The following is a 15,205-nucleotide window of genomic DNA, read 5'->3' as shown; positions in this document are numbered from 1 at the left end:
CCAGAAGCTCAGGCACCTGGATTGTGAACAGGAACCTCGGTAAGATCCTCTCCCACAGGGATGCCGACTTTATGATTCTCACCGAAAACACACCAACCTGACAGCACCAACGCATCCGCTGAGTCGGCGGTGCAGGACGCGGGTGTTTAATGCCGTAAAGATTACGAATCGATGGCAGGTTTTGTGCGGGGCCCACCCTCAGCTCTCCAGCCAAGATGTGCCCTTTCGCTCCCTGTTCTCACGTAACGGGCTCACCCGGTCGGATTTCCAGCCCCCCGGTACTTGTGTGGGCAGGGATACAGGGGGAAAGCTCGACTTCCAGAATACGAAGCCGAGAGCCAGGCTCAGAGTCACCGCACCCTTTTTTTAATACAGCAATTTGAGGAAAAACAAGGAAAAGAGATGCTGACAAGCATCAGCTCCCACCCAGCAAGCAGAGATTCCCCTAACTCACAGTGCTTTTGTCGTTCCTATGTTTAATGGAAATGCACACAAAAATTTCATTAAAAAAATAGACATAACGTCAAGTAACACCGGTGCCAAACGCTGTCCAGCTGGCTCGTCGCAAACATCGCCAATATAGCTCATGCACACACCACCCACAAGCAGCACGTTCTGGGGCTCCTCCGTGCCCGCGCCAGCCCCTCCTGGCTCGCCAGGGCTATCTCGCAGCTCCGACAGTTAGGGTCTTCGGCCCCTTTTATTTACCGTGGTCTTCCCAGCGCTGTGGCAAGTGTAAAGAGGCCAACGCCAGCCTGCTTCACCCGCTGAGTGAATTCTGCCTCCGTGCAGGGGGGGGAAAAAAAGACAACCCCATTACCTTAAAACGAAACTCTGCACTGGCCTTCAGTCAACACCCCCTCCGGTTACATGACAGGAGAAATGCAGCTATTACGCGCCTGCTTGCCAAAGCTGCCCTAGGTTTTGGAAGAAAGAAAACCCACTTTCCAAAGCTCTTGGATCTGAAATCCCTGGTAGCAAAAAATTTATTTTTGTGACTGAAGACAAGGAGAAGTTTATAAACGTATTCTAGCAACCAACCAATAAAACAGTAAATGTTCCATTCCTGTGACTTATACGATCACCCGGCAGCAGAAGATCCAGAACGGCTCTGCCACGTGCCACTACGACAACCAGGAGTACGAGACCGCGTGCACATCACCTGTCCTTACTTCTTCCCAACCCCACACACGCCAGGGAAGTCTCTTCTGAAGGTCCGCAGTGTATCCAGACATCCTCCGAGTGACTAGTGTCCAACGTTAAAAGGAGAAAAAATAAAGCAGCACACTCATTTCAAAGCCCAAAGACATCAACATTGTTAGATTCTCCTAAAAATAAGTAGTTCCAATTCATTTTTTCTCCCCCCAAAGACCATGTGCCTCGGCCAACGTTCAGCGCATGAGCAGGCTGTGCTTTGGTCCATCCACTCTCTCCAGCTTCTCGAAGTGTTTTCTGGCGTTGCGGATGTTGATAAGCGTAGCCGCAGAAGCTAGGACGGAAAAGGGACAGGGGAGATAAAAAAAAAAGAAAGAGTTAAAAGGGATGCGAGTAACCAAGTCCTCGAAGCTAAGTGCTGCCTAAAAGCAACGTCCCCGTCAGCAAGCTCTCTTATTTCACCCCCGCTGCTCCTGAGCTGTGCAAAACTCGGTGCTGGAAGGCCTGGGCTGTTTGCTGATGCCAGTGCAAGGCCGAGGAGGAGCCAGAGCGAACTACGGTCAGGCAGTTTGCTCGCGGGGCTGGCTACGCGGGTCACCGCAGCTGCTTGTTTGCTGCTCCTCAAGCACAACAATATTGCAGCTGGTAGTTCAGTCACGGGGCTTACACAGGTTTTCCCTAATTCAGTAATCCATTCCGAAAGAGGAGGACAGGAAGCATCACTGCCGTAAGCCACCAGGCTGTCCTGGACAGCGTCTCTTAAGCACCTCAAATCCTAACGGGAGCAGTTTCAGTCGGAGTTGTGTAAACAGTTAAACAGTCGCACTCCGCCTGCAAGGGCTGGCGCTGCTGGCTGCAGTTTCTTCTTTAAGATAAATAGATGCTACTATAATTAGAGTCCTTGCCCACCGAGGCAGTTATGGGCAGCAAGAGCAAAAACTCAAATATGATCCACCTCTGCTTCCTCTCCAAAAATCACTGGGGCTGCCAGATCAGAACAGCCCAAAATAGGTTATTAGACATGACCTACTAAATCAGGTCACATCTGTTATAGTGGTTCCCCACCGCCGCTACGATCCTCCGCTCGACAGCAACCACCAGCTCAGCTGTCGAAGGCACACGTCTCTTGCCTTCTGCCAAGTCAGTCACTTTTTAACCACCTTCCTCCCGCCTCTGCTCCAACGGGGCAAACCAGCAGGACAGCAGACCCCTCTCTATCTTTTAATTACAACCACTTTTACTGCTTTGCCTGGTGTTTGTCATTTTCCAAGAGAAACACAGTTTAAATTAGACTCATTTGGCTTTTTGTCCTTGCAAACAAAAACAGGCCAGAAGCTTATCATTGCTTCAACTTACGTATTGAAGGGTCTGACATAACCACCATCACATATGTATTTGATGTAAAGATGTCAATGAAAGCAGCAAAGTTAGAGTTCCTGACCTCCATGCTCTGGAAAGAAGCTGCCAGCTTACTAAGAGGGGAAGAAAAAAAAAAGAAAGAAAGGGTAAATGAACTATTACTGTAACATTGCTCAAACGGCTCTCGCGCCCACATAGCCAACATCCCATTCCTGGAGTTGTTGGTAACAAAGAAGTGATGGAGTCCCCATGCGGCAACAAACACCAGGTGCAACTACAGTTTTGGTTGGGTTATTTTTTAAAAAAACAAAAAGCTCTTTAGCTTTAGGCTAAACGAGAACAAGACAAAATGATTTGCGCCTTGAATGGTGAAGGTAACTCAAGACCTACAAACCCCCCTGGCTGTTTGAGCCTGCTATGCCCGAGCAGTCAAGGTCACTTGCCCCGTGGATGTAGAGGCTCAGTCATTTAGAAGGACAGTTGAACACTCTGTGGATAACCAGAATTAAGCATAAAACTGAAGCGTCTGGAGAAGCTCTGTAACCACGCAGCCACTTCTCCATCCTATTCAGGCTCCAAACACTTGCAGGTATTGCCAACGGACTGCGGAACCTGGAGGCTGGGGAAAAGCAAAGCAAGCCTCCCACTTTTCCATTTGAAATATTGATAAATAGTGTCTCAAGCCTCTTCCTCCCAAACCAGCACTGTGGTACAGGGTCTGAAGCAAAGCTCTCCACCTGACCTTCCGCAGCACTGCTGACTGCCACTGATTTATCAGCTCAGTCCCGGAACTTCCCTACCTTGCCCAGGAGAACGAGGCCTAGAAGAAAACGGTTGTTTCAAAGCAAGCCTCTTTCAACCATCAGTAAAGGAGGAAGTTACAGAAGATAACTAACTCGGTTGTGTTTAAGCATGCTGCCATTGAACGAGGGCATCTCAGCTTGTGGAGGAGTCACAGGACTAAGTATTAGTTTGGAGAGCCTTCGTGCTTCTGGATGAAGCTGAAATACCTGCCGGGGTATCTTCCCCACCTGATGATTAAACCAGCTCACCTGCAACTTAGCTTGAATTGTTTAATGATGTTGCTGATTTTCTCAAATCTGTGGACATCCCGCTGTTCTTTGCATTGATAGTGAGAAATGACCTGGAAGGCAGAGAGAGAGTGCAGAGTTAGTCAGTCATTTCTTTCAGCACAGGTTTCTCAGGCTCAGCAGCAATTATGGGAAACGGGTGGTGACCAGGAGAGGGATCCCCTTTGCTTTTTGCTGATTGAATTTGGGAAACTATTTTCACAATACCTGTGGTGCTTTCATGGTAAAAGGAGGCTCAGTAACACAATCACCAGAAGCCTTTCACAAGCCCAGATACAAGTACCTAAGATATGCACGAGGAACTATTGTCCATTTGAGGTCCGATTACTCCAACTTAGCAGCAAATTAAATCTTGATTCAAAGAAAAAGAAGGTGGAAGAAGAGGGGAAAAAAAAAAGCAAGACCATCACCTCAGGTAGGGGAAACAGACACTTGACAAATGCTGGAACAGCTCTTCCTTCCTAAGTCTATCGTGCTGCAGCTTCTCAAGGACTGAACCTGAGAAATTTCCCATTCTGCAACACGCAGGATGCATAAGCACAGCTCCCAAAGCCAAAGCAAGCCGTTCCTCCCTAAGAAAAGCAGAACAAAGGCAGCTGGTTTCCTAGGGAGCTCTCCTTCCATCAGTTAACTGAGTCAGACCAAGACCGTGCTAAGCTGCCTTCATTTGGCTCGCTTCCACTCCTCTTCCTCCCACATAGCGATGCAGCAGCACCGCGCAGACCTTAGTGCCTGGCTGCAAAGATTCAAAGGACCACAGGCTTTTAGGACTCCTTACAGCGTGAGCCACAGCGCTCTCCCCCCTCCTGACCATTTCCACAAGGCCGGTGGCCTCAGCCGAATCAGCTAACGGGCCGAGAAACACGCTCACTGCGTAAGGGGAATAGCGCACAATCGGTTACGTCATCTTTGTTCCCACAGCAAACCAAAAAGGAATATTTTAAAAACCTTATGCCGTGTGCTTTAAGCTCTTCAGACTCATGAAACCAGCTGCTACTGGGAGCGTCAGATGCCCTTGCACAAGGATGTTAAACTCTTACTTTTCTGCCTGTGCAGTCACACTTAACAGGCTTGTGAGAACTATGGTTTTTTGGGTATTTTTTTTCCTTCAGCACCTTAAGAAGATCATCAAGTACTTCCTACTTTTAAAACCTGCCCGATTATTCATACAAGTACAGGTTTAGCCAGATTCAAGGATTACATTCATACCAAAGCCTTCATTGTATGCAAGTTCTTTCCTTAACTTTCCAGATAGGTTTTTCTGTTACTGTGACTTGAATACAATTTCAGAGTAAGATTTCACTTCAGGAGAAAGGAGTCCTGGGGGAGGTTTAAATATATGAAAAAAGTGAGAAGAAAGTCTTTAAAAGTCACCATTACACTGAAAATAAGCACAGAACGTGTAGCAAAGATTATTCTTATTCAGTAAAAAAATGTAACAGAAGTACTGTTACATACCACCAAGGTGGAACTATTTATTATCTACAGAAGGTCAAAAAGAAGAACTTGCCAAAAATGGCAGGTATTTACTTCTGATAACTTAAAAAGCAAGAAAAGGAACGGCTCCTTTTCCACATTCCCCCCGTCATTTCAAAAATCAGACGTTCGGCCATCAAGGAAAGCACTCAAAAAAGAAATTCAAAACCATTCCGTCAGGTCAGCAAAGAGTTTTGGTGCGAAGCCTGAAGAGACCAACCCAGAAACCGAGAGTATGGACAGACAAGCAGCAACGGTGGTTTTAACCAACACGTTTTACCTTGCAGAGATCACAGATTGGAAAGCACAGTTACCCTGCAGCCGGTAACGGTGAAAGCCACTGCAATCCATTGCTTGTGATCCTCTAGCCATACTCTCGGTTTGTAGAGCATCAGACAAAAAAAAAAATTAAAAAAAAAAAACCATCAAGACCAGTTAAAATGCCAGGCCAGGAGGAGCTGAAAAGGCATATTTCAATCTACAGAAGGTTCTTGCCCTGTGCAGAAAGGAATTCTCAGACAAGTCCCGTGGCCGACAACAGAATGGGGATCTGAAACCCTCTTATAGCTTGGAAGAAGGAAATACCGATCAAGCCCTCAGCAAAACTGCTAAAAGTGGAAATTCTGGGAAGGTCCCGTGAGCCACGGAGTCACGTCAGCTACTTTCAACATCACAAGGCCTGGATCAATGCATTCTGCCATCTGGCGCTGGCACCTCTCTTTGGGCTACTGCCACAACAGCACTTTCCATCCAGGGAACTCCGTCCTAGGCTGGGCAGAGGAACCCGAAGGGCAGAACTGCTGTATTCACCAGGAAAGTGGCTCTCTCAAACAGAAGCACTTCATCTGCCTCGATGATCTGAGCAAAGTTCCTCAGGTTCATTTCCAGCTGCTGGACATTGGGGATCAGCTGATAGACTATACTGGACCAAGCCTGCCAATAAAGAAAGACACAACACAAGGGCTGCATTAGCACTTCTCTGCCTCACCCTCTTGTAATTCAACATGCTCAAAAACTGATTATTTGCAGTTCTGGGCACTGATAGCCTAGGCAAGACTGAGAAGCTTCTCCCACCTCCATGCTCAGGTGTCTCTGGAGACTACCAGTGGCACCCCTGACCTGAGTAAACTCTCTCTAGGTCAAGGTCTTCTCTGTGTCAGTCATAGAGAAACTAGAATACTATTAAACAGGCTTAAATCATCCTAATTTTAAGCTGGCAATGCTTCTATCTACTGCTCCCAGATAAACCCGCTCAAGTTTTCAGAGGTTTTTTTTAATCTTGAACAAGGTCAACGTGCAGATGGATACTTGGCAGCTCGTCACTGATCCAGACAGAAAGCTCTGAGTTAACCCGCTCAGACAGGAACAAGCCCAGAAGGGATTGGGGATGCTGTAACAGGCACCTCTCCTCATTCAGACTCAGGTCCTCTAAGCTCAGCTTCACCTCACTGCCTACCTACTGAGCCCAGGTTTGTGTCAGCGCCTGACCAGGAGTCAGGGAGGGTATTTGTGTCTCCTGTTTACCAAGTACCTGATATTGACCAGCCCCTCCCACCATCCCACCTGCCAAACGCAAAGTTAAAAGCCCAAGCCGAGGGCACGGGCTCCGAAGAGCTCTGGCAGGGCTGTGCCTAGCAAAGCACAGGCCTGCCTCTGTATGAGCTGCTCAAACAGAGTAACCAGTGTAACGGATGAGCTTTAGGGGTGCCTGCAGCAAGACAGGGGCTGCCACTGCTTAGGAAGGCCGATTTCTAGAGGGAGCTGGGTACGCGCTTTGCGAGGAGCAGTGTCTGGCATACGGAACCGTATCAGCCTCAGACACACACACTGTGTGCTGAGGCAGGGGAATTTGGCACGGCTTTGGATGGATTTGCCGGGACGGTGCAATCTGCCATCCAAAGCCCCACTGAAGTCAAGAGAAAGAGCTGAATGGTCCTCACCTTCGGACAAACAACCCGGCCACTACGCTACCACCGCTGCGTATTAGCATTAGCTGGCGGTTGTAACAATCGTTTGGTACTGGTGTAGCCCAGGTGCACTCACCACCCCCACGCCTGGAAGACCTCCGACACTGCAGTCAAGACAGGCCCATAGCAAAAAAACCCATCCCCTCCTGAAAGCAAAGCAAATTCCCAGAAGGGTAAATGCTCGTGCTTTAACAGCGCTGCAGAGAAACATGGGAAAAAATTCCATGCTGGATAAACATGACTAAAAGATGCAGAAGCTCTTCCTGAAGTTGCCAGGCAGAGCGTTTAAGCAGTATTACCATACTGACACCGTGGCTCCAACATGTGGAGGGGTTTTACTTTTCCTAATTAAAACCAGGATGCTCTGATGCCATTTACAACGGCTAACCTCCAGAAGTAGTTGCTGCAGACCTAAAAAGGCCAGCTGCTGACAAACCAGTAGCAACTAACCACTCATCTTCCTCATGCTCTTGTTTTCAGGCAGGAGGGGGAAGCCAGATACGGAGAGGAAATTGAACAAACCTTGTAGAGTGTTTCATCCCAGATGGAAGTTCTAAAACAAACACATTCCAAGGGACGGGAAAGGCGCTTCAAGTCTTCCTCACGCTCTTTAAAAATCTGGGAAATAATAACAATTAAAGATTAGCAGTTGAGTGTGAATATTTCTGCCAATGTAGCTGCTGCATTGCATTTCAAACAAATCTCGAGCACCTCCAGCACCGGAAAAAACACAACAGGGGATCACGCTGGCCAGGACAGGCTGTCAGAAACCCCTTCTGCTGGAGCAGCAGGGACAAACAGACTACGGCTGTCTCGCAATAGATCTGACCGGGACTCAAAGCTGAAATAACTGCGGGTGTTGTGGAGCGGGAATGGAAGCGGACACATACACGTGTATCTGAGGACATAAATTTTGACAAGTCCCTGGTCACAGGCAAAAAGCTCCATCACCGAGAACAGGATAGGAAGAAAGCACTCGAGGGTCATCAATATGAGCAGCTCTGAGGCATGTACTTATACAGCCTTCTCCTCCCACACCATACTCTGCCCTTCGGAGTTATGGTTACAGAAAGGGGGAGCAGGGGGAACAGCAAAGACCAGACAGCCTTGTGCCAGGCTCCTTCAGAACTTCTGAGAAGAGCAGAAGGACAGCCAGCAACATGCCTCTCCAGGGGAAGACACAACAACCACCTTCACCTCAGCTTGCTGCTTTTAGGAACACAAAACAACTTCAGCCGATCCCCAGAAAACGCTGCTTAGGCCAATGGTTACCATTTGGGTCCTGGATACAAAAGACTACAGTAAGATTTACAGTGATAGTGATCTGGCTGAGTATTTGCACTTTCTTCTGAGCAGCAGATACCTTAAAACAGACCTTCATGGGTGCGTGCATTGAAAGTGTACCCAAAGGAAGGCCCCTCTTCTGTCTACCCCTCACTTCAGGGCCTCACTAGAGCCTGCACAGCTATGTAAAACCAGCGTTTGTCCACTGGTCCCAAAACCAATACAGGCAACACAGCATCAAGAGATTTTAGACTCATCCTTCAGTCTGGACGGAGGGCAGAAGGAAGTGAGGAAAAGCTCCCTGAACCAACCCTACGAACAAGCTCTTTGAGCTATTTCTGCACTGAGCTGGAGGGCAGAACTAAAACTGGAAGAGGAGGATCACCGCTCTCAGGCAGTACGAGTGATCTGAAGCCAGCCTGCTGCGTGGAAGAAGTCTGTTTATGCAGGGAGGTCAGGGTGTGGTTTCAGCCACAGGACCTCGCATGGCTTCCTTTGCAGCTGCCCAGGCACATACTCACCAGGAATCAGAAGAAAGTTTAATAAGACTTCTTACTTCAGACAAAAGCAAACAGCCTAAAGGGGCCTCCAAACTTGCTGCAAGCCAGGGAGTGGCCAAGCAACCAGGGACGTCCTTGTCTAACCCACAAAGCTAATTTTAATTTTGGTATCAGGAATTGGTTGCTTTTCTGTCTGAACTGAAAAAAGCAAGGTTGGTAGGAACTCAACACTTTCTAATCTCCCTGCAACCTTTCAAAAACTCCTAAAAGAACAGAAAACACCAAACATCTCAAAGGTTGATCTCCTCCCTTTGCAGGATGCTTCCTGGGGCAGAGGAGTGCTTAAGAGGATCTCTGGGCAGGCAGGCCGAACTGAGGAGGAGCAGGACCAACTAATAGAAACCACCTTCTAGTTAACTGGGAAAGTTTCAACTCTTTTTTCTCTTGGTTATGCTTTAGAACAGAGCCGGCCTATGCTGAACTGAAAGCAAGAGCTAAAGAGAAACCAACCGTCACTGTCACTGCCACCACCACCATCTAAATGGTGAGCAGCGAGTTTAAGATTGCTGGACTTCTTTCAGCTCTGCCTCCCTTCTGAAGGGAGCCAAGGTCTGGTGAGAGTACTAGGACCAGTGCTTTAAGAGAAAAAGCTTAGAGTAGCTGTCACTGAAAATCATTAGTTCTGTTCTCCACTAGGTTATATGCAAGAGATAGCGACGACATACAATTTAGAAAACGCAGAAAATGTTTCTGAACATCCAAGAAACCCTTCCAGGAACAGGGCTGATGGGGCTGTATTTCACACCTGAAATCACAATGCATTAGCAGAGTCAAAAGATGCTCTATTCAAAAGCATTTCTATGGCAACTACCAGCTTCTCACCAAATCCCGCTGATCCTCCTGCACCAAGTCCATCTTGTGCACTAGACAAAAGATCTTTGCATCGGGAGAGTTCTGAAGAATCGCCTCCAAGCATGACTGGTAGTAGTGCATGTCCTTCTCCAGTTCACGGCTCTCTACATCAAAGACATAGATGAGGACTTCCACGTTGCGGAAGATGTTGTCCCGCTGACTGGTGAAGTAGTTCTCCATAAAGGTGTCCTGTCTGAGAAGCAGCAGAGCAACAAAGCAAGGAGACTCCCATTAGAGCAACCAGGTCTTGCTTGGCATTGTCAGCAACGGCGCTACCTGCGAAATACCCCCACTAGCAAGGCAAGGCTTGCATTTTGAGCTGGACAACCCATAACAAAGGTCCAGACAAGAGCCCCACAGGTGCCTAAATTCCCCAGGACATAAGGCTCCCTAAGCATTCCCAACGGAGCAAAGCTGGATGCTCCTGAGGAGCATCTGCTCAGCAGTCCCACAGGAAGCTGAAGCTTCCCTCGTGCCTCAGCTGGCTGCTCAGCATCCTGTACAAACAGAGCTGTGTCACTTCTGGACCCAGACTGGTTTTTGGCATATAAAAAAACCACAGCAGCAGAAGCTAAGATATAACCAAAACCATCAGCGTTACAGGATTTAAAACTCCTTTAACTTTTGCTGAGTACAGCTTGGACAATGCACGAGGACATGAGAGCTGGTGAAGCTTAGCCAAGTTGGACAGCTCTGCTGAGGCTCTGTCAGTGGGAGATCATTCTTCAAAATGCTGCTTCCAGGAGCCACAGGATCACCGTCAACCTGCCGCATGGCGCCTCAGCACGCACCCCATTCAGATCAAGCTGGTGCCAAGCAATTCTGAAATAAGCATCACACCTCCCACCACCTCAGGAGAAAGTTCAGGCGAGGGGCTCAGGCTTTTTGCCAGCAGAAGAAAGCAGCCAGCAAGGGAAGGGTGGACCTACACACTGCTCCCTTTATGTAGGGGTAACTCAAGAGACGGAGTAATCCTGCCAACCTCTTCCACCCACCTCCATGCACAAGCCTAAGATGTGGCATCCATTCTTCCCAGAGGTGTCTCACCAGTTTTACAGTGCATGCGTTACACTTGTTCTGTTCCGTCCTTTCACGACCCCCATACCCCTCCCTCTGGGGCAGGAGGACCCCTGTTTTGTTACATCCCCAGCCTTATTCCCCAGAGCTAGTCCCCAATGGGTTCAAAAGCAAAAGAATAAACAGTACCTACCCTCCACAGTCCCAGAGGTTTAATACCAGGTTTCCTAGAAATCTAACATGGGAGTGCTCCACGTCAACTGGAAAGAGACAACAGGAGTTTACCGACTGTACCACACACCCAGGTCACAGCTACCTCCTCGGGCAGCCAAAAACGCCGCTCTTCACAACGCAGCCCGCAGCCTGTGAAATCCCACCTAAACAACGCTGTTGTACGTAGATCTGTAGCTGAAGGCACTACAGAAAAGGACAGTTCCCAGAGTCATTCAAGCCCTCCTACTCCCTACCCAGGACACTATTCTCCTGAGAAACACAGCAGGTGGTTCCCTTTTAACAACACTTTGTCTGATCTTTGTGATATTTTAGAATGACACTAGTTCCAGCACATTCTGCTAGGCCTTAAGCATGCCTTAAAAATAAATCGGTAACACAAAGAACATAAGCTTTATGAACAGGCCAAATTTACGGCAAAGAGGAAACGTACACCAATCCGTGATGTTAAGTCCTCACAGGCGCTTCCCAGCGAGGAGCGTTAAATCCTGACAGTTCACACCTCTTTTTCAGAGGAATCACTTATTGCTTTTTCAGAGCAGTGGTTTTGGAGGGGTGGGGGGGAAGAGGCAGAAGACACTAATTCAGCCTAGCGCATCACCTTGCCAAAACCACGGGTGCACAGCAAGATCACTGGGTCTGCAGCTGCACTAGTGATCAGCTGGCTAACAACAGGAAAGCGTCTCCAACAAGGAGGACCACGAGGAGGCTCTGAACACTCCTCCAATAGCAGCTGTAGCAGCAGAAAAGGCTGATTCCTGGTCAAAAAATGAGAGTTAAGTCCAAAGCAGCAGCAAAAGTGAACCCAGTGCTGCTTTCCTTTTCACTCTGGCTTCCTGCCCGCCCTCAGCTGAACTCCAGAGCAAAGTTCCCTGTGAGGTGTGGCAGCTGGGAGGACCAGCAGACACCCACCTACTCCAGAGCAGAGGTAGGGATTGCTGGAGGGAACAGCCTCGCCCCTTTAATGGAAGGGGTTCGAGCCATGAGAATTTGCAGTTCAAACAAGAGAAGCCTTACTTGTGGCACCCAGGCGCCGTGTGTCCCTGGCGATGTAGTTTGCAAAGATAATGGACCTCATGCTGGTCTTTCCAGACCCACTTTTACCCATCAGCAGCACCTGGGAAGGAAAAAAAAAAAAAAAAGAATTAGCTCCCACAGAGCACCAGGTCCTTCACAGAGCTTCAGGTCCTGCTGAAGCCGCCAAAACACAGGACCAACATCATTCAGATGTGAACGCGTCAGAGGAGAGAGGCAAAGAAGAGTACCGCGCCTGGGAAGCCAGGAGACAGACATTCTTACCTCCTTGCTATCCACAGTCACCAAATCATGCTCAGACCAAGAATCTTTCCATCTCGTTTGCATTGTTGAACTATGCCCCCCACCCTCTCAGGCACCTCTGCCCTTCCAGGCACCACACTCCTGTTCCTCTGCCTGGCTGCCAACCACCCAGGGGAAGCGCAGCCAGCCCCCTTGTCCCATTGCCCCCTGGCAGAGGGCTCCTGCAGTTCATCACCGGCGCTCAGGGAAGAGCGGGAGCTGCTCCCGAAGCTGCCGCAGACTCCCCCGTCCCCAGCCCTTTGCACCTGCACCCTTCCCAAACACACTGGCACCACAGGTGAAGGCTTGCTGGTTTTGATGACAGCAAAGGCCTTGGCCAAGACAAAAGAGCACCTTTATTTCAAGCCTTTAAGACCTAGCTGGAAAAAAATCCCTTGCCCACCCAGCACTGATATTCTCCACCCATTACTTATCTCTTAATCTCACTCTTCTCCTTCTCATAAGGTGACTTGTTTTCTCTTCCCTGACAGAAGTGAAATTCAAGTTACATTTCAAGTTTCAGGTGTCACATAGACCAGCAAAAAGTTAAAAGCAGATGGGATGGCCCAGAGACGACTCCAGAGGCCCATCTGCAGATCATTGGGCCAAAGGAGAGGTAGCACCTCTGCCAGCCAAAAACTAAGGGGATGATTCGGTGGGGGGAGACAGTCACCCAGGGCAAGGCTCTACCTTGTGATCTAAAAAATAAAAATTAAAAAACCCCAACAGCGACAGCCAACACAGACTCGCTCACAAAACCAGCTGTTAAACAAGTTCCAATTACAAAGTCAAATTCAGCCTTTGGCAACAGCTCTGAAAATCTATCACCAAGGACAGGTTTAATGAGAGTGCAACCGGCCTGAGTCTGCCCGCCCAGCCGGCACCAGTGCCTAACCTAACGCTAACCGGGAAGGCGCTCGCTCGACTCCCAACCCCACGGCAACAGCTGCCAGACTGTCAGGGCAAAGCAGGAGAGGCAGAACGGCACCATCCTGCTTGCACAAGTTACCCTTCCGAGAGCGACTGCGACGTTTCAACAGGCTGACGAGCGCCCTTCCCAAAAAGAAGCTGACCGCACGCCTCGATGATTTGGTAACAAGGGCTTTTGCTCGGAGAGGCAGGCTGGCCTGGGCTCACCCACCAGCCTTTCCGGAGCAAACCCCCAGAAAGCTGCGCCGCCTTCTCCCCTGTGCCACATGCAGGGCGGAGAGAGAGAACACCAACACCTCTTATTTCAGACCACCTGCAGAAACTCAATACGGCTCCAAGGCACAGCCCGAGGCAGCCTACAGGTGAGCCTAATTCCCAAGTTTTAGACTGCGGAGGCCTTTCAAAGGCATCAGACACCAGCATGTAGGGCCAGGCAGGAAACCCAATCCTAGCACACTGCAGAAAGACGGCCATATACACGCTACACAGTCGCTTTAACAGCTTTGAATATTCTTACTGCTGGAATACACCCACCGCCCCAACGAGCCTCAGAAAAAGTGCCTTTTTTCCCTTTCAATCTTTCTTCCAAGAAGGAAAAATCCTTCCCCACGTGCTAAGTTTCATCCTCCCAGGAGCCCTCAGCGAATTACAGGCTCCCCGCGCGAGTTTCTGTAGCACATCTGGAGGGTCTCCCCACGGGCCAGCGAGGCAGCTTAGAGCGTCTCCTCCTCCCTGGCGCTGCGGGAGCTACGGGGCGAGCGGGGGGTTTTGCAACACGTACCAGAAGCACTCGCGCAGCGGTTATCGTGGACGGCTCTGCGGCGAGCCTGTCCTACCGTTCCTGCCAGCGAATGAACTCCAACCCCATTTTAATTTCTAGGACTGTGAGCAAAGGATGCGGTCTGCTGACTCTGAGTCTTCGGAGGCACCTGACAGCCAACGAACACACCGAGGCACAGACACAAACACGTTAACGACATCAGCAAATGCAGATGGGGAAGGAAAACCCAACTGCAAAGGATTCTCCTTTCAGTTCTTACCTTTTTCTTCATGGCTGCGCTTGGCATCACCCACCTACAGAGAGAAGACCATCTTCTTACATTGCTCTACTTTCCTCAGCCACAGGCTTCGCTTCAACATCCAAATCCCACCCACAGAAGCACCCTGCAAAAGGGGAAGCACTCCCACACTGACACAATCCCCCCAGCCTCCGCCCCGCCGAGCACTTGACAGCCTCTGCTCCAGACGGTACGGGGAAACTTCAGCAAAAGCCTCCTGCTGTTGGAGCCCCTCTCGGCACGCCCGTCACGGACGGTGTTCCCGGAATTACACGGCCCAAACAGGCCTAAGCAGGAAAAATGCGGCGGGAGGCACCGCACAGCTGCCACCCTGCTCGGGTCTCCTCGCTGCCGGGGCCGGCCTCGCCCGCAGACCCCGCTCCGACCCCCTCCCGCCGGGATGCTCCGGGGCCCGCCGAGACCTGCCCACTCCATCCCCGCCCCCAACCCATCCCCTCCCCGGGCCGGGACCGCCCGGACAGCTCCCGGCCCCGCTCCCGCCCCCCCGGCTGCCCCCAGCCCCACCGGGCCCGACATCGCCCCCCACCGCGGCTCAGCCAGCGCCTCCGGGCCCCACCGCCCGCCGCTACCTCTATCCGCGATGGGCGCCTCCCGGGCCGGCTCGGCAGTGCCCGCGGGCGGCGGCGGCGGCGGTGCCGGCCTGCCCACCGGAGCTCAGCGGGACCCCCGGCACCGGGGTAGGCCGCAAAGCCGGGGCCTGGCCTGAGCCCGCCGCGCCGCCGGGGTCTCGCCCAGCTCCGCCGCGGCACCCGGGACCCCCCGCCCCGCCCCCCCCCGGCGCCGCTCACGAGACACAGCGCTCGGCGGCGGCCGCCGGTCACGTGCGCGCTCACCCCGCCCTCCCCGGGGCGCCGGTGCCCCCTCCCGTCATGTGATGCGGCGAGGCG

At 50.7% G+C, this 15,205-nt stretch overlaps 1 protein-coding gene across 1 annotated transcript; it reads right to left on the bottom strand.

The window, feature by feature from the left end:
• Positions 1 to 956: 956 nt before the first annotated feature.
• On the bottom strand, positions 957 to 15,128 carry LOC104042576 (ras-related GTP-binding protein A). Its single transcript, XM_064463438.1, has 10 exons — positions 14,888 to 15,128; positions 14,280 to 14,313; positions 12,010 to 12,109; positions 10,955 to 11,021; positions 9,715 to 9,937; positions 7,571 to 7,666; positions 5,892 to 6,014; positions 3,567 to 3,658; positions 2,512 to 2,627; positions 957 to 1,489 (listed from the first exon to the last, which is right to left on the bottom strand). Exons 2-10 carry the CDS (start codon positions 14,304 to 14,306, stop codon positions 1,392 to 1,394), a joined length of 942 nt encoding a protein of 313 aa, XP_064319508.1. The 5' UTR covers positions 14,307 to 14,313; positions 14,888 to 15,128; the 3' UTR covers positions 957 to 1,391.
• Between the last annotated feature and the right edge of the window lie 77 nt (positions 15,129 to 15,205).

This window comes from Phalacrocorax carbo, chromosome 11, assembly GCF_963921805.1.
Source record: "Phalacrocorax carbo chromosome 11, bPhaCar2.1, whole genome shotgun sequence".
Classification (NCBI taxonomy): domain Eukaryota; kingdom Metazoa; phylum Chordata; class Aves; order Suliformes; family Phalacrocoracidae; genus Phalacrocorax; species Phalacrocorax carbo.
This window is presented reverse-complemented; position numbering and strand designations above follow the sequence as displayed.